This window comes from Equus asinus, chromosome 5 (assembly GCF_041296235.1).
Source record: "Equus asinus isolate D_3611 breed Donkey chromosome 5, EquAss-T2T_v2, whole genome shotgun sequence".
Classification (NCBI taxonomy): Eukaryota; Metazoa; Chordata; class Mammalia; order Perissodactyla; family Equidae; genus Equus; species Equus asinus.
This window is the reverse complement of record NC_091794.1, coordinates 40464059-40483864: the sequence shown is the minus strand read 5'-3', so window position 1 is coordinate 40483864 and position 19806 is coordinate 40464059. Positions and strand designations below refer to the sequence as shown.

The 19806-nt window shown below is 39.5% G+C and overlaps 1 protein-coding gene across 8 annotated transcripts in view; it reads left to right on the top strand.

Annotated features, from left to right (window-relative positions):
* The first annotated feature begins 700 nt into the window (after positions 1–700).
* FXR1 (FMR1 autosomal homolog 1) overlaps positions 701–19806 on the top strand; it is a 69259-nt gene continuing 50153 nt past the window's right edge. For 7 of the 8 annotated variants that reach the window (XM_070509369.1, XM_014838338.3, XM_070509368.1 and 4 more), the window contains exons 1-2: positions 701–1012; positions 19399–19451. In XM_070509369.1, the coding sequence (XP_070365470.1) occupies positions 962–1012; positions 19399–19451 (104 nt within the window). In that variant the 5' untranslated portion in view covers positions 701–961. The remainder of the gene's footprint in view (positions 1013–19398; positions 19452–19806) is intronic. The other variant, XM_014838335.3, reaches the window with a different exon arrangement.

Genomic DNA, 19806 nt, shown 5'->3' with positions numbered 1-19806 from the left:
AGTATTATTTCCAAAGGCCCCGCCTTGGGAAAGTTTTAGTATTGTTAAAATAGACATTCAAAGGATCTTCGTCATAATGCTTACAGCACTGGTGTAGGTTCTGTCAGAAAAGCCATACGAGATGATTCCGCTTTGATTCCATTTGTGGGAGTTCGCGTGCATTACTTAGGGAGAAACGTGGTCTGCGGCTCTACTAAGTTTCCCTGACTACTTCTAACGAGGGAATTAACCCAACCTCTGCTGCAGGGTGGGCACACGTCTAAGTCGCGCTGAAAATACTTAGGTTGACCTTTAAACAGTTAAAGGCGTAACAGGTGGGGCGACGGCTCGGCCCAACTGTGCGGAGGTGGGGAACCGTGGAATTTGAGTCAAGAGAAGTCCACTGATTTAAAAAAAAAAAAAAAAAGCGATGCGAAAGAATTTGGAGCACAGAGTCTGTCCATTTTTAGGATCCCTCCTGCGCCCAAAAGGTTGCGCCAGTGGGCAATGGGATCCCCCAAAGGCGCTGCTCCTCAGGTGAGGAAGCTGCTCCAGGGCCGCTGGCACTTCGAGAAGTTTAAGCGGAGGATGCCCGAGCGCAGCGCAAGGCAGGTGCGTGCGGCAGACGGCGGCCGGGCAGTTTCCTCCAGGTCGGCTGCAGGCACCGACTGGCTGGAGCGGGCGAGCGGCGGGCACGAGGCGGGGACGGAGGGGCGGGTCCGTGAGGGGAGGGCGATTGTGTCGGGAGGGAGCGGGGCGTAGGCGGCGGCGGGCGGAGCCCAGCGATGATGTAAGGAGCCGAGGGATCCCACCAGGAAAGTCGGCGCGGCGCGGTGAGACCCCAGGGGTGTGGGGCGGGGGATCCCAGTCCCCGCCCTGTTTTCCCCGCCCCTCCCCCTGCCGCCTGCACGCCCCTCCCCCCTCCTCCCCTCTGGTTGGAAAGTTTCTAGAATCTCTTCCCAGCGGCCTTTGCGGTTCCAACATGGCGGAGCTGACGGTGGAGGTTCGCGGCTCCAACGGGGCTTTCTACAAGGTACCGACCCTTTGACTGCTTTGTCGGGTCCGCCTGGGGTTGGGGCAGGTTTGCGGGAGGGTTGGTGGTCCGGGAGAGTTAGGTTTGGGGTCGAGAAGGGCGGCCAGGCCCCATCCCGGGGCCGCCGGGTTCCTCGCTTCTCCCCCCTCCACCCGCGGTTTAACGGTCTCGGGGGCCCGGCCTCCGTTATGTTTTGAAAGAACACGCCGGACACCTCCTGTGCTTTCCTGCTGATGGACCTTCTTCGCGGATGCTGGCGCAGCCCTCGGCGGGCCGGGGAGGAGAAGCCGGGCCGCTGCTGGGCGGCGGGGAGCTCCCGGGAGCAGGCCTGGCCGGGCGGTGGGAGTCGGGGAGGCGGCGGTGGGATTGTGTGGTCGCGGCCGCTGCCCCGCCCCTCGGCCAGGCCGGGCGGGAGCGCCTCTGCCGGGCGCCGACCCCTCCCCAGCTCCGTGGGGGAGCGCGTCTCGGAATCTTAGGAATTCACCTTTGTACTGGGGTTTTGCGCTAATAAACTTCGGTGTCTGGAGGGGAAGCGGGGACCGGATTGAGGGTTAGGATCGAAGAAAGAAAACTAGAAAACCTTGAAATGGGGCAGGTTGAAGTATTTTTGCGGCCTGGGAAATTGGGCGGCGCCTTCGCCCCTCTATTAGGGAAGAAAAGGCCAGAGTTCTAGGCGTTAAAGTAAGACTTAAAATGTGAAATGGATCACAGAGACCGGTGGGGAGGTGACCACTTTCTTTCTATTAGTTACCCAGTGTTTGTGGAAGGAAGTGTTGATTTTTGTTTGTTCCCCCACGAGGTTTTTTGTTTGTTTCCATCGGGAGGAAGGAAATGCATTACTATGGGAATCGCGGCTGGAAAACGGAAGAGGAATTCGAGAGTAGAGGAATTTAGTAGAGCTTCCAGCGTAGGGGTCACAGAACTGAAAATGAAATCCTTAAGTTTGGTTTTGCCTTTGTAACAGTTCCTTCTCCCTGTTCTCCCAAAGGGTGCCACGATGTTATAAGATCAATACAGAGTCTCCCCAGCTGTTGTCTGTCAATCACTCTCGCTAAGCCAGCATCTCAAATGTTTGAGAGTGCTGGCTATTTTTATGGAGGGCCTTCTCCTAATACAGGACTAATGTGCGTACGCGGGAGGTATTCTCACTGGGTTTCCTTTCAGCGTACCCTTTATCCTACGGGGTTTTATTTGATTTGGTGGTCGTAATTTCCTATTTGCAGCGTTGTTTTTCTTTCCTAGTTTACTGATTAGCTGTGTGGATTTGGTTTAACTGTCACGTGGTGAGAGCATAGTGGGGAATCACTGTTGGCGTCTAAAGGATGTCCCTAAGCTTTTTACAAGTTTAAATCTCCTTAGGTGGTCAACATAAAGTGAAAACAGTGTCTGCCTGGTGGAAAGGAGTGTTTCAAAGCGTGACGAGTTGCATCAGTAGTCTAGGTTTAAAACTTGGTGTCAGACAAAGGACCTAAGCGAAATTTGAGAAGACGTTTCGTTGACTCCAGTTCTTATTGAAACCTAGTGGTTGCCGTCTCTGAATCACTGCGGATACAGTTGTGGCACAATGCACGAAGAATGGGCTTACCATGCTTTTCCTGTTAGGGTAGAAAAGGTTCATCATTTTTGCATCAACCACCCCCCCAACTCCCCCCCCCGCCCCCAGAATTTCAAATTCTCACTGTTTGGCTGTAGGGTTCTTGTTTAATGGACGTGTGCATTTTTTTCCCTAGCATATTGAAAAATAGAAAAGGATTATTTTGCCTTTACAAATCACTTTGCAGTATGTAAGTGGTAGATAGGCGACATCATTTCTTTTTAGCCAAGTATATTTTATTTATTTATGTTGGTCACCAGCTATACAAGATATTCTTTTCTTTTTTAATAAGATTCATTATTTAAGATCATCAGTTTGAAAATTTTAGAAAAGATTGTTTACAATCTTACTTTGGTTTCACGTATTTTTTTAAAATCAATTTATATTAAATGCTCCCATTTTGGAGCTATGAAGTGTTTATTGTTGGTCCCTATCCATGCTTTACAAATCTGCTTGATTAGACTTGGACTCCATTAACCATTTTTACCGAACAGAGTAAGGTGATTGTTTGGCAGAAGTTGGGAAGGACGCTAGCTACGTTTGTGTGTACTAAAATAATTGCACTTGAACGTTTGGAGTTTGTGTTCTGCCATAATCCACTGGCACATGCACTTTGTGGAAACTATGGTCTTCAGAACTCCAGAGAGAGAATGGTGATGTGGAACCATCCCTGCATTTGAAGTTAAACAAATTGGAATTCCAGGTCTGTACCTCAGCTTGTCATTATCTAGCGGTGGACTCCTGAACAAATCTCTGTGGATCTGTCTTCTTCTGTGTAAAATGAGGGGTTTGAAGTATTCAGTAGTCCCTGGCATATTTTTATCCCATCAAACCGCCCACTTGGGAAAAAACTGGCTTACTGCACACGCAGTTTATTATTTTTAACTGCATGAAATTTTTGAGATTTATTTGCATATAGTAAAATTCACCTTTTTTGGTATACAGTTATATGAACTTTGATAAATGCTAGAAGTTGTGTAACCACCATCAACATGATGAAGAGAGAGAATAGTTACACCATTCTCAAAATTTTCCTCGTGCTCCTTTGTAGTCAGCCTCTTTCCTCACCCCCAGACCCTAGAATATTTTCTATCCCCATAGTTTTGCCTTTTTCAGAATGTCATATATGTAGAATCATTCAGTATACTGTGTAGCGTCTTGAGTCTGGCTGCTTTCATTTAACTTAGCAGTAACTTACTTTTAAGTAATTTTTTCTAATTTAAAAAGTAATACACGGTTAGTGAGGGGATTTTGGAAACTATCAAAAAAACAGCTGCCTTGAGATAACAGCTGTTAACACTTTGGTGTAGTACTTTTTCTTTCACTGGTGGTTTTCAGTGTAAAGGTGATTCTGATTTTTCTCCTTGTCTCCCCTTCCATTCCCCCATCTTCACAGACACACACACTTGGCTGTAAATGTGCACTGCCATTGAAGAATTTCAAAGTCATGGGATTAGTAGCCAGTATTATCATGCCTTGAGGCAGTGCTCTGTAGACATTGATTAAAGATTTTCTAGTGGAACTGAAACTTGATTTCACAGATTAATTGGAACCAGTGAAAAGCTGAAGATTTGACCTCAAATTAGGATAGTCTTTTTTTCCAAAAATATTTACACAGGGGCTGGCCCCGTGGCTGAGTGGTTTAAGATGGCCTGCTCCGCTTTGGTGGCCCAGGGTTTCGCTGGTTCGGATCCTGGGCGCGGAAATGGCACCGCTCATTAGGCCACGTTGAGGCGGCATCCCACATGGCACAACCAGGAGGACCCACAGCTGAGATACACAACTATGTACTGGGGGGATTTGGGGAGAAAAAGCAGGGAAAAAAATAATTACACAGATGGTAGCAAGCTAAATTCTTTGTTCTGCTTCCTCCTTATATATTTAGCCATGGATCTATAGTTGTTAAAGAGAGAAAAACTTGGTATGCTCCTGTTTACAACCCTATAAATCTATGGGGATTGGAAAGGATGGAAGATATGTTAATTAAGCACTTGATGGAGGATATCATTTTATATAAAAGTTTGGTTTTATAGCTTTTCTACCTGGAGCGCAGCATCTTAGGGTTTATACTACTGGCCACTTCACGTGCCTTTTTTTTTCTTTTGAAAGCTTTGAAATAGAATTTACGTTCTGTGATTGTTAGTCTATTTACAAAGTTGTATAACTATTACCACAATCTTATTTTAGAACATTTCCATTACCCCCCAAAAAACCTTGTGCCCATTTGGAGTCATTAAAATGCTTTTTAACTGATGTATATGATATTAAGCTTTGTAATAGCATTGCAACTTGCATGGCTGTGGGCAGAGTATAATTTTAAATAGAAGTTGAAAGTAAGTCACTCAGTTTCTGGCTCATGTAGAGGAAAGTTTCCATGGTGTTCCAAGGAAATGTGTAATCTCTAAGACGGCTGAATGAAATTTCAGGCCTTCTCTTTTAGAAGATAGAATTAATTTTAGAGCTCTGTGATTTTGCTTTGACTATGTAATTGATTGGCTACAAAACAAATTTCAAAGTAGTACAATATTTCCAAAATTTCTGCATTACTTTAGCTTAATTTAATATTAAAGTGAAATTTGAGGTTCACTAAATTATGGAGTAGGTTTATTATCACTGATGATGATGACCTGTAGAGTTATATTAAAGGAGTTGTGCTCTGAGACAGTACTGACTTTTCAAAAATTGTTGATTTTTTTTTTGTGGCAATCAGTTCTTGAGGAAGAGATGGTAACTGTCTTAATAATATTAGGGACAGTCTTAAAAAAGCGTAGTGTTCCAGATTCTTTAAAGATGGTTTGTAGTTGTATGTGTTTTCTTAAAGATTTTATTTTTTTTGCCTTTTTCTCCCCAAAGCCCCCCAGTACATAGTTGTATATTCTTCGTTGTGGGTCCTTCTAGTTGTGGCATGTGGGACGCTGTCTCAGCGTGGTTTGATGAGCAGTGCCATGTCCATGCCCAGGATTTGAACCAAGGAAACACTGGGCCGCCTGCAGCGGAGTGTGCGAACTTAACCACTAGGCCACGGGACCAGCCCCTGTACGTGTTTTAAAATGCAGTTTTTATAAAAATTTAAAAGAACTATGGTTTAACTAACTTCAAAGGGCACTTGATTCTTTAGAATTAAACTTTTCCTGTGAAGTTTTGTTTTTGTATTAGAAGAACAATACATAATTATGAAAAATCTGAAAACGGAAAAGCAAAAAAAAGAAAAAATATTCTTATCTACCTAGTGATATATTGTCAAGGCCTGGGCTCTGTATACTTAGAGAAAATATACTTTTTTTTCGTATTTTTACGTATGCACCTGTATATTTTATGTGTCATTTAACATTTGTGTGCCTTCCGTAAGATAACAGCGTACTATGAGTGCCTGTTACTTACTATATATCTGTGAAGTTTATATGTGTAATTCCTGATTTGTTTTCTCAGGGACTCCATGACGTATTGTTTTTAACCCCATTTTACGTATTAGGAAACTGACAATAGTGATTAAGTAACTTGTCCAAGATTACACTGTGGCTGAAATGAGATTTAACTCTAGGGCTTCTTGCTTCTAATTGTGTAGTTTAGCATAGCATTAGAGGTTTTCCAAAGGAAATCTCAGGGTAGTGAGTTTGCATTTTAGTTAGGAAGACAGGTCAGACGCTTGACTGGATTATAACTCAAGAAATGAGTTCTCTACCACAATGTTAAGGATGTGGACAAACTAGCTTTTTTGTGGTGGGAAGAGCAATATGTATTCCATGATTGACCCCTAATTTTTGGACTAGCTAGATATATAAGACCTTGGTTTATTCGTCTGTAGTTTGAGACAGTTGTATTTTTTTTTTCTTTAAAGATTGGCACCTGAGCTAACAACTGTTGCTAGTCTTTTTTTTTCCTGCTTTTTCTCCCCCGGTCCCCCCAGTACATAGTTGTATATTTTAGCTGTGGGTCCTTCTAGTTGTGGCATGTGGGATGCCACCTCGGCATGCCCTGATGAGCGGTACCGTGTCTGCCCCCAGGATCCGAACCAGTGAAACCCTGGGCCGCCGAGGCGGAGTTTGTGAACTTAACCACTCGGCCACGGGCTGGTCCCACAGTTGTATTTCTTTTAATGATTTTCTCAAGTCATGGAATCTGCTAGGTTCATTTAGTTCACTAAGATGCTAGTTAGCTGTGACAGCAATAACAGTATGTTTATTGAGTACTCAGACTATCAGACTGTGTAGGTACTTTACATGAGTTTATCTGATTTGGTCCTCTCAGTCACAGTGAAGGAGATAGTGTTACCACCAGTTGAGAAAACTGAGGCTAAGTGAATCTGGCTCCATAAAGACTCAGACTCTGATCTTTCAGACTCTAGAGAGCCTGATCTCTTTGACCATTGTAGTGTGATTCTGTTTTTGAAGTACAAATACATGACTTACAAGATTACTTATTACAAATTACTAATTAATACAATGGAAGTCAAGAGGACTGAATTGAGAAGATTCCTGGAGAAAGGATTTGAACTATGTATTCACTTTACAAAAATTTGCTCTTTCCTATATGGTAGACAATAGCCATGGGGCTGAAATGTGCTAGTCTGAATTGTTTAATTGTAAAATCCATACTGAGTTTCTGAGACTAATATGAAAAAGAGAATGTACAACATCACAATTTTAAAATACTGATTACATGTTGGAATAATATTTTGGATATGTTGGAGTAAATGAAATTATTATTAAAATTTTGCCTGTTCCTTTTTACTTAATATGGCTATTAGAAATTTTTAAGACTAGATATGTGGCTCAAATTATAGTTTGTTCTGGATACTTCTGATTTATACTCTTCTCAGTTGTTAGCTTTATATTGTTTATGTAAGGTATTTGGAGCAGTATTTGAAATGCTTTATGTATGCATATATGTGAAACTTCTTATTCAGATATCCTTATGATCCGACACCTCTTGGTAATCTTGCCACGTAGTATTTTTGAGTATCAAAAGGCTTTAGAAGATTCTTCAGCAGATGTTTAGCTAATAGTAAGAAATTGTGTTGTGATGGTTCTGTTAAATTTCCTAGGACCAAATCTTCATAAAGAACAGCTACAGCAAAACAAAATTAAGCAATGCAAAATGTTTTGTTAATCTGAGTGTATGTATTTCTGTGTATAACCATCCTTTTAATGTTAATTTATTCTTATGTTAAAGAGGTTGAAGCCATGGCGAAATTGAACTAGTGTTATATCTCACTTGTTTTAACGTGTCTCCCATACTCTAGCTTCAGCATTTTTTGCTTAGGTTTTTTGGGAGGATGAGTGGAGGTCTTCTCCAGTAAATAACTGATGTTTATAGTTCTTGTTGACAAAGGAACGTGCATTCCCCATCAAGATTTCTCCAGGATCAGGAATCTCATCTTTCATGCCCTTGTCTCTGCCTTTCTTATTCTGGCTAATTAATCATGGTACGATTTCTTTCTTTGCTGTTTCATAAGTTTTTGCTTTTATAGCTTTTCAGGTTGTTTTCAAATCCTAAATTTTTCAGTGACTGGATATGTGTACTTAGTAGGCCTTCAGTACATATTTGTTGAGTGAACAAGTGAATTACTCATTCTTGGCTTCCACACACACTTTGGTTTGTTGTTAATCTTAGGATAACTGCATTTATACAAAACCAACTTCATCATTTCTGATTTTGATGCAAACTGAATGTATGTTTATTTTTAGGGGTTGTGTATTGATCCTGGTGAAGTTCGGATATTGTCAAAGAACTGTATGCATACGTAGAAATACATAGAGTGTCCACTTTTTGCAAAAGGAAAATCATAATAGTTTTGGATGGCCATTTGGAACCACTAAAATTGTAATTGTTATGGGTGACCATTTGGAACCACTAAGTCATTCCATTTCATGGAGAGCTATTGGATTATAAGCTTGTGAAATTAACAAACCAAGAACATTACTGGTATGCAAACATTAGTAGATATTTATGCATTCTTATGAAATTCTATCATCCTCATTGTGTTTCTTTTATTTAAAACAGTTACGAGTCTGGCCCCGTGGCCGAGTGGTTTGGTTTCACCGGTTTGGATCCTGGGCGGGGACATGGCACCACTCATCAGGCCATGCTGAGGTGGCGCCCTGCATACCACAGTTAGAAGGACCCACAACTAAAAATACACAACTATGTACTGGGGGGCTTTGGGGAGAAAAAGGAAAATTAAAATCTTGGGGGAAAAAAAACAACAAAGTTAAATGTTCAGTACAAATGAACCCTGAAGCCCAGCCTTGAATAATTTTTTCCTTTATAGAACTTATTCCATAATGGTGCAGTACTTTCTGTAACGTATTATGTAATTAGTAAATTTACAGACTACTTTATTTGTAGACATAATATTTGTTGATTTTGCAATGATTTCCCTTTGTATATTTAGTTCTGTAGGTCTTTAAAAAAAGGGTGTATGTTTGAAATTAAGAACTTTTTTGATTGCAATAGCAGTCTTGAATGTTTGTGCTTGTTTTTGAAATCAGATTACAACTCAGATTTTTTAGGTGTTGTAAACATCAAACGAATTTGTTGCTTAGAATGTGGATTTGAGATCCCTCGAAATGAAAGAATGAAAACGCTGTGGGGAGTGGTGATGTATACATATACCGTTTGGAAAAAGTGATGGTTGACAAAGTGTTCAAGATATATCTCACTTATTTCAAAATTTATACAGTAGTCCTCCCTTATCTGTGGGGGATACATTCCAAGTTCCCATACTTACATACTATGATAAGGTTTAACTTATAAATTAGGCACAGTAAGAGATTAACAACAACTAAAAATAAAATAGAGCAATTATATACCAACAAATTATAATGAAAGTTACCGTAGATTTTAGCAATCTCAGCATACAATTTTTTTTCTTAAGTCCAGAATTTTCACCCTTTCACTTAAAGGAAGCACTTTATGACTTCTCTTTGGCATATCTGAATTCCCAGCATCACTGCTCTTACACTTTGCGGCCATTATTAAGTACAGTGAGGGTTGCTTGTGCACAAGCACTGTGATACAGTGGCAGTCAATCTGATAACTGAGATGGCTACTAAATACAGCAGGGATGTGCTGGACAAAGGCATGATTCACTTCCCAAGCAAGGAGGGTACAAGATTTTGTCACACTACTTAGAATGCTGCAGGGGCTGGTCCAGAGGTGTAGTGGTTAAGTTTGCGTGCACTGCTTTGGTGGCCCGCGGTTTGCTGGTTTGGATCCCTGGTGTGGACCTAGCACCACGTGTCAAGCCGTGCTGTGGCAGGTGTCCCACATATTAAAAAAATAGAGGAAGATGGGGATAGATGTTAATTGAGGGCCAATCTTCCTCATAAAAAAAATAGAGGAAGATGGGCACAGATGTTAACTGAGGGCCAGTCTTCCTCAAAAAAACACGTACAATTGAAAACTTATAAATTGTTTCTGGAATTTTCCATGTAATGTTTTCAGGACTGCAGTTGACTTCTGTAACTGAAGCTGTGGAAAGCAAAAACTGAGTATAAAGAGGGATTACTGTACGTGCGTATACATATGTATAATTTGACACGTATGCAAAAGTATAAATAAAATTGCTTTATTGTAATTTTCCCCCTCCTATTTTCTTGGCTCCCCTTTATCACTTGATCTTCTCTCATCCCCACTCCATTGAGGTAACCTGTTTATAGCCATGTACACAGGGTACCAGATTTTGCTGCCTACTCGAGGAATGGAACATAGATACACATTCAGATACAAATGTAGGTCTTTTCAGTGTTGCTCTATAAAAGTAATCTACAGTTTGGCTGTTTTCACTTGGAGTGTAACTTATTTTTTAATGGTGTATAATATTTTGTGGTAAGAATTACCATGAAATCCAGCCATTTCTCAGTTAATAGACGCTTATTTTGTTCTCAGATTTTTGCTGCTCTGCGTGTTTTCATTGGAGAGGTTTTGAAAAGTGGGATAGCTTTGAGGAAGGGAAATTTTTCTTAATTCTAGTAAATATTGACAGATTATTTTCCAGAAGGCCTAACACTTCCCGTTTCTTCCATTGATGAATGTCAACTCCTTGCCAGAAATGTTTTATAATCTTTAGTTTTTGCCAATCTATTGGAAGTAAACGGTTATTTCATAGGAACCTGGATTTGCAGATCTCTATTTCTGAATTTTAATGTTTGTTGGCCATTTGGATTTGCTTTTCCATAAATTGCCTGTTTGCCCATTTTCCTGTTGGGGTGTCCTTTGTCACTTTGAAATCTCTTAGGGGTCATTTATTATAAGTATCCTCTCCCCATCTATTGTCTGTTGCCTTTCTGGTACCCCTCGCTGTAAAGAGGTTTTAGTTTTTACGTAGTGAACTATTTTTTCCACATTAAAGCTTCAGGTTTCCCAGTTCTGGTTAAGACATCCTGTGTCCAGATTGTATTAATTTTTTAGATTTTCTTGTGTTTTATTCGTTTTATATTTGCTACATTGACTTATTTTTGAATATTTATACACGTGCTAGCACCACAAAATAGATAACCTGTATTTTAAAGTTTGTGTTTTTGCATGTGGGGGAATTTGGTACTTGCTCTTTTTAGACAAATCTCTCTCACTTCTGGGATTGGGATGGGAAGAGGGCGTCCAGCATCCAGGAGAGCTGGGTCCCAGTTACAGTTGATAGAACCTCCTGAGAATTGCTCCAAAAAGCTTGGGGTGCTCTGTGAAGACCGTAGAGAGTCCCTGAAGGGGGACATTGTGATTTGCTTTGGGGCAAATAAAGCCAGTGAGGAGTGTGTCTTATTTTCTAAAGCCAGTCTTATTTTCCTTTCCTTACTGCCCTGGGCCCTCTTTTGTTTTACCTACCACATAGTAAGTAGTGGATCTGAGACCAGTCTTAACAGTGAAGTCATTATACTGTGGTGGTGTAAGTGAGGTGGGGGTTTTTTTTTTTTTTTTTTCAGTTTCCCTAGTAAGGAGTTCTTTCTATACCTGTTAACTGTATACACAGTCCAGAAACATAAAATGTCTATTATAAATTATTTAAATTACTTGTTATAAAAGCTCCAGGAAGATTTACTGTGGTATTTTTGGGGGAGAGGAGTAGGTTTAACTACTAGCACACCTTTGAGTGCCTGGGAATACTTAGTTTAAGAAGCTTTGACTCTGAGTTTGCAAAGTGAGACTCATATAAAATTGCTTAGGTAATGTTGATCGCTTAGATCTGGCAGCTCCTAAGTCAATTTTCTCAACCCAATAGATTTTTCTCATCTGAATTATAAAACAGAAACACACTTTTCTCAGTTCTTCCAAGGATAGTGCGTAGCTAGTACCATTTTAGATGCATGCGCAAGAAGTTAGTTCATTACACATAATGAGTGCCTTAGTGATGGGGCTGTATTCTTTTAGAAGCCTGGTTAAGTAAGAAATACTGTTTGTGGAACTGGCTCTGTGGCTGAGTCGTTAAGTTTACGCGCTCTGCTTTGGTGGCCTGGGTTTCGCCGGTTTGGATCCTGGGCGCAGACATGGCACCACTCATCAAGCCACGTTGAGGTGGCGTCCCACATAGCACAACCAGAAGGACCTACAACTAGAACATACAACTGTGTCCTGGGGGGCTTTGGGGAGAAGCAAGAGGGAAACAAAAAGATTGGCAACCAATGTTAGCTCAGGTGCCAATCTTTAAAAAAAATACTCTTTGCTATACTCAATTTTGTCTTTTTTTAATCTTCTAATTCCTGGATTGTACATGCGTAGAGTTGGAAACAGGACAACAGGTGATTCCCACTGTTGATGTGTTGATTTGATGTATGAAAGTAGGCCAGGGGTGGAGATGTTGATATAGGTGGAAGTTGGGTTTAGGGTCCAGGTAGTACGTTATCTTTCTGTATATGGATTTGGAAAGTTAGTGGAAGATGCATACAATTTCATTGTATCTAAAATGGTATCAATTGTAAGGGGCACTAAGAAAAAAGAAATGTTGCTGATTAATCTATGTGTGGTAGTTTTGTATTTTAGAGTTCTTGTCATATACTTATTCAAAGGTCATCTTTAAACACTTGCGTACATAAAGTGGAAAATATAAGCAAAATACGTTGGTTAAAACATATTTACATTCAGATGATTGTGTTTTTTCTCACAATATCTTCCTCAGTGCTGTGGAGAGCATTGGTGTTCCAAGCATATTTTAAAAGAGCTCTCCTGGGCCTGGCCTCCTGGCCGATGGGTTAAGTTTGCGCTCTCCGCTGCAGGCGGCCCAGTGTTTCCTTTGTTCGAATCCTGGGTGTGGACGTGGCACTGCTCATCAAACCACGCTGAGGCAGCGTCCCACATGCCACAACTAGAAGGACCCACAACGAAGAATATATAACTATGTACCGCGGGGCTTTGGGGAGAAAAAGGAAAAAAAATAAAATCTTTAAAAAAAGGTAAATAGAATGAAAGAGCTCTCCTCTGTTATCGCCAGGATTTTTTTCTAAGAATTTTCACCCACTCTACAAGTTTTGTGCTGGTGCCTTCTTGATTTTATCAGAAGGTGTCAACAGAACAAGCTTCTGGTAAGAAACATTAATCCTTCCTAAAATAGTCCTTCTTGGTCTGCTGAATGAAATGTCAAGGAGTTGTAGTCAAGTACCATAGCAAATTGTAAGCAAACCAAGTTTGAGCATGCTTAAACAGTGACATTTGTATCCTGACTGTCATATGGCTAATCAGCTATTTTAAGATGCCGTCAATTGTGAGAAGCATTCTGATTTCAGAGATGTTAAATTGTTAGGATTGAGGGGCTGGGAAGGTAGACTGGGGCCAGAGAATGCATCAGGAAGTAAACTGATAATTAGTCAGAGGATAACAAGTGATTATCAAATCCATTGTGGCAGTTCTTGAAAAACAAAAACCTGAGTTGGATTTTGCCTAAATTTGGCTATTAACTTTTACTTCCTCATGGGTTATGTTTTTGTAATCATGTTTATTCACAGCTGTAAGCTTTAACTGATGCAGTTAGGGAAAATGGAGATTGTTAACCTAGTCAGAGGAAAGGCCTTCAAGGATCTAACAAACTGAGCCCAATGCCTCTAATGTATAAAGAATTTATTCCACTCAGTTCACTTTCAGAAATACAGTATTTTATCGCAAGTTTGCTTCAGTAATTAAGCCAACAACTGTAATGTCTTAACACATTGGAAAAGGCATAAAAAATGTAGTTGTTTGACTGTTATGCCAAATAAATAGAAAAATATAATCTTTAAATTTCATGCTAGTGATCCTGAGAAAGACTTTAAAAAGAAAAACTTTGATACAAGTGTTAAAGCTGGAGTGAATCTTAAGTTATTTAAGGATACTTGAACAAGTTTGAAGGAGGCCGTAATGTGAGTGTGAGAACTTTTTCTTTTTGCTTGCTTAAGAGAATGAATGTGAACTAGAGGTTTGATTCCTGACAGATCCTTTGCTTTTCCCCTTGAGACTGGAGTCATTACAGGCCTGCTGCCTATTTAGTCATCCTTGCTGATGTTTTTTCCTCAGTCTGTTGGCATTCGTTGAACTCGTGTAATAAGAGTTTTGAAATTTAAGAGTTAACAGCTTTAGGGTGTAAATCTTGGTTTTTTTTGCATCTGGGAATCTATTCTAAGCCTTACTTTAATTGAGGATTCAAGCTGTCTGGTTTCTGGAGTAGTTTGTTGAGTATTAAGGTTTTTAAGTTTCTGTTTTCCTCTTTATAAGGAATGTGATTTTTGTGTTGTAATGAATTGCAATAATGGGAGGTCGTTAGTAGATTTTTGAAAAATCTAAAGTAATAGGTGAATTTGAAATGTTAGTTACTTTGCAGTCAAAAAGGAATTTTCCTAGACTAAGATAATGTGTTCTTAATTACTTTAGTGGGAATGTTCTCAAGGGAGTTTATGCATTTCTAGATTTCTAAGCCACATCTCAAGCAGAGCGTCTGATAAATTGATCAGTATTTTAAATATTAAAATTTTATTTTAACTGAAGTGTGTGTTTTGGACAATATAGCTGCCTTCCCAGTGTGAACTGGATTTTCTTTCTTTCTTTTTTTTTTTTTTTTTTGAGCAAGATTAGTCCTGAGCTAACATATGCTGCCAATCCTTCTCTTTTTGCTGAGGAAGACTGCCCCTGAGCTAACATCCGTGCCCATCTTCCTCTACTTTATATGTGTGATGCCTGCCACAGCATGGCTTGCCAAGCAGTGCCATGTCCACACCTGGGATCCGAACCGGTGAACCCCAGGTCGCTGAAGCGGAGTGTGTGCACTTAGCCGCTGCACCACCAGGCCGACCCCGTGAACTGGATTTTGATGTTTTGTTCTGGAACTTTGCCTTCAATAGGCTTCTTAGGAAAAATGACTTATTTCTTCAAATTAATATGGTTACCAGACTTAACCTTGGGAGTTAAAAACTACGAATTAGCAAAAGGTAATTTTTATCACGTGATTGATAATGATTTAATGAAAAGAGCTCCAGACAGAAGATTAGGCTTTAAATTCAGTATTTATAATCTCCTAGGGAGTAAAACTTTGGGGCTTTTTGATGTATATGGTTTCACCTTCCCTCTAAAATGAGGGATCCAGAAGGTCTATAAAGAAAATTTTGTATGTCTTCAAGAGTTGTTAGATGACTTTCCCACAGCCTGGGCCTATAATTCATCTGTTGTGATTTTTGATTATTTTCATAATCTCAATCTTTGAATTCCTGAAATGCATTTATATTGTGTTCCTTTCTACTTAACTGATAAGAGTTTTTTCCCCATGACTACCCTTATCAAGTTGAAAAACGTTGTTTTCCAGCTGTAGCGTTCTGTAACTTCAAAAATGTATCCTAAAGTTAGGCAGATATCCTGTGTACCTTGTTATTTCCACAGGCCGTTTAAGCTCCCACCTCAAAATTGCCAAACACTTTATGCAAATTTAAAAAAATGAGATTGATCTTTATATTCTGATAGGAAGGATCTAAAGATATAAAGTGGGAGGAGAAAAGCAAAGTCCAGAACAAACTGCAGTAAATGTGTAACATTTTAAACAGGATTTATATTATTAAAATTACGATTTATTTTTTACTTTTCTTTTTTAAAGATTAGCACCTGAGCTAACAACTCTTGTTAATTTTCTTTTTTTTTTCTCTTCTGCTTTTTCTCCCCAAAGCCCTCCGGTACATAGTTGTATATTTTTAGTTGTGGGTCCTCCTAGTTGTGACATGTGGGATGCCGCCGCAATGTGTCCTGACGAGTGGTGCCATGTCCGCGCCCAGGACCCGAACCAGCGAAACCCTGGGCCACTGAAGGGGAGTCTGCAAACTTAACCACTTGGCCCCGTGGATTTTATTTTTTGATCACTGTTGGTAGAAGAATGTTTTTGTCTGTTCTATTTTCCAGCTGCTTATTGTTTTTATTTAGGAAGCTTATTGTTTATTGGTTAACTTGCCACCTTACTTAGTCTATGAGTTTTTAAAAAAATTTTTATTTTAGGCTAGATTGCTTTTTAAAAATCCTTCAAATAGTGCTTCCACTGCTCAGGGATTCCTGCTACTCCGTCCATCCCATCCTTTACCCAATTCACACATAAGTTTTGGCATTTTTTGGTTATTACTATATCATGCTCTGTTTGTTATTTTCTTGGGGATAACCTTCTAAGATATTTTGATCACACTTAAGATATGTGTTATATTGCATTGTTACTGATCATTATTTTAAATTATAGTTGAGAGTTTCAAATGGAAACGTATATTGGGCTGTGTGAACAAATTAAGAGACCATTTTATAATGATGCCTTGGAATCTTGAGTGTTTGCATATGTATGGGAGGAAGAAAAGGAGGTGTCAAAGGTTTTGGTCTGGGAAATACGGGTCCTGGGCCAGATGAGTGTGAAAAGGAAGAGAGAGACTAAATTCCCAAAGTTGGGACTAATACGAGGAGGACAGAAGTTATGGAGACTTAAAGTCGTAAAGCCCCCTTATGCCATGTGCAGACAAATGTGGCCATTGTTACTTGGTGTCCCCTGACTCCCAAAGATTTTGGTAAACACCCAAACCTGGCATTTTGGGTCTTTTGAGTATATGGGGACCCACCATCATTCTGGTGACTTGGAGAGTACAAAAGTACTTTGAAACGTGTTGATTGTGTCCTGCATCAAATGGTCCCAATTTAATGGAAATCTTGCCATTAGAAGCACCTTATCCCTAGAATCTAGGGTTTGGAGATGAGAGCAAGTTTCCTAATTGTTCACTACAGTCCAAATACACTTTAACTTTAAGGGCTGGGTGTCAAGTCCTTAATCTATTTAATCTCATGCCTGAGGATATTAGCAATGAGTAGGTGTCTATAGCCATATTTTTTTCTTAAAGTTGATGAAAAATGTGCACCCAAAGAAAGCTGATGCTGATGTTTTTGGTGGAAGTAAAGTGGGGATGGGAGTGGGAAGACGTTTTTAAACACTGATTTTTTAGGTAGAAGAAGAGGTTTTTATTATAATGAAGAGTTGAATTTCCTAGTGGCTTGGAGCCGTGATTTGAACTAATTCACTGTATAAATGATAACAGAAATGATAAAGATTAATTAGTGAAACATTTCATACTCTGAAAGTTGTTTGTGAAGGACTAGAAAACGTTAGTGAAAGTTGAAAACATGACTAACCTCTGGTGAGATGTTTTACTCTGATATTTATGAACTTGGAAGTTCTCAGTTTCTGAAATACTCTCTACAAATGGCAAGGGTATAATACAGAGAGATATGCTGGTAACATTACTATGAAAGTGCTGACCAAAATGCTTGCTGAAAGTGGATGTACGGATGAACTACTAGAAATAGAGAAACTGGCCAGGAAGTTGTTACAGCGTGGTCAGGTAATCAGAGCTTGAACTGAAATGGCAGCTCTTAAGTTTTAGCTTTGGGAGGAGAAAGAGGAATAAAAATTGTCTCCAGAATCGCAAGGCAAGAGCTACTATAGCACTCATGAACAGAAGGTATCCTGAGTTTTAGGCGTCATATGAGGATATTCGCATTGAAATGTCCCATAGCACACAAATAAATCAGATGATAGGCATTTGGAGCTGGAGAGAGATAGGGCCAAGTTACAAAATCATACTGTTGAGTAGCAAGTGTAGGAGGAGGGCACTGAGAGACATTCGATTTATGAGTTACCTGCACTCTGTGATTGGTGATTCTACATTACTAAAGAAAATAAAATAATTTTATTTTCATCTCCATCTGGTATCCTCTTTCCAAGATTTCTGTCTTGAGTTCTAGAGATTTTCTGGGGTGGTAATACTGATCTGCTTGCCTTTCGGTTTTTCCACTGCTTGTTTGTTTCGTAGTCTTTGGTTTGCTAATTTGCTTAGAATAATGTCTGACATTATAAGTATTTAAATATTAGTAGTTATTTTTTAAGAAATTACTGTTAATCCTCTTCTGTCTGCTTTGTAAATTTCCCCAGTTTTTTTCTATTTATTGTCTTTTTCTTGTGGGTTTATGCCTTAAAATTCCTTTAGAATTATTTAATGGACTTTTGGGAAGGAGATGAGGTAAACAGATGTGTTTATTTCTGCCGTGTTTTAACCGGGTACTGCAAGAGAGTGTGTGTGTTTATTTAGCTAGTTTTTAGTGCACATTATGGAGTCTAGTGTGATAAATGTTTTAGAAAAGTGTTTACAAAGTACCTAGTGGTTCAAAGCGTGTGTGTAAGCGTTTGACTGAGGTTGAGAACTTTGTAGTTCTGATTGACAGTAATATAAAGTGTCATTTACTATCAGTTGTAATCATACAGGTCCAAGTACTGCTTGCCCAAGGTTATGTAGTGGTGGAGCAAGGATTTGAACAACAGTTATTCTACACCCGCGTCCCTTGCTCTTTTTTGAATATGTCAGATGTTACCATTTTTTTCAGCTGTATTAATCAAATGAAGATAGAGCAAAAAGACTAATTTCAAAATTAATTTTTAGGTTAGAAAATGAACACTGATTTTTATTATTTATATTCATTCCAAAATAGTTTCGAGGCAGTGTACTTGCTATAGCCCAATTGTTTTTAAGCGAGGGAGGAAGAGAAGTTGGTAGGAAAAATAAGATTAATGCCAAGGTTAGTATTCAAAATGTAGTGAAGCCTTTTGCTAAAGGTGGGCTCTACAGTCGTGCACTACATAACGTTTCGGTCAACGATGGAGCACATATGATGGTTATTACTATATAGCCTAGGTGTGTAGGAGGCTATACCATGTAGGTTTGTGTAAGTACACTTCGCGATTTTCACACAACAATGAAATTGTCTAATGACACATTTCTCAGACATATTCCTGTTAAGCGGCACGTGACTGTAATTTAGTATTTATAACTGATATTTGTATAAATTTCAGTTCTGTCTCTGCCAAGTACTGTAGTAAACATTAATTATTTCATTTAATTCTCGTAATTCCATGAGGTGTAGTATTGAAATGAACCGTTAGGTTAAAACTATGCTCAAGAATGTATGAATGATACAGCCTGGGATGTGAATCCTGGCAGCCTGACTCTAGAGCCTGAACAATGAGTATCAACTAGTACCTGTGATGTTTCAGGGATGTACATTTGTTTTTCCTATTCTGAGGTAGATGATACTGTGTGAAAACTGAAGTTCAGGGGGTTTAAATAACTTCCAAGGTCACACGTCTCATAAATGATGGACCTGAAATCAAACCCAGATCTCCCTAATTCCAAGCCCTGTTCTTTTTAGTACTCTGTATTGTTTTTGTACACATAGAGAGCCTTTTAGAGTTAATACAGCCTTTTAGAGTTAACAGCATTTAATTGGATATTGATAGGCTTTTAATAGTGTTTTTATTTTTGTTTTTTTACAGGGATTTATCAAAGATGTTCATGAAGACTCCCTCACAGTTGTTTTTGAGAATAAGTAAGTGATTTTTTATTGATAGAGATCTTAATTTTAAAGATCAGGAGTGCCGAACTGTTTGCTTTTGGGTGCCCCTGTTGCCACTGGAAAATGATTTTGCTTTTGGGTAGGGGGTCTTTATGAGTTCACTAATTCTAGTTTTGATAACTCTGTGCCTCTTTTTCTGCACACAATTTGCGTGTCACTTTTTCATGACCTCTCTTTCCCGAAACACATGTGAACATGATTCAGTAAGTAGCTTTTGCAAAAGTAGGTGGCACAAATGGGATTATAATATGCCTAATTCTTAAAAACCCAGAATGTGGAGGGGCTGGCCCAGTGGCGCAGTGGTTACGTGCGTACGTTCTGCTTTGGT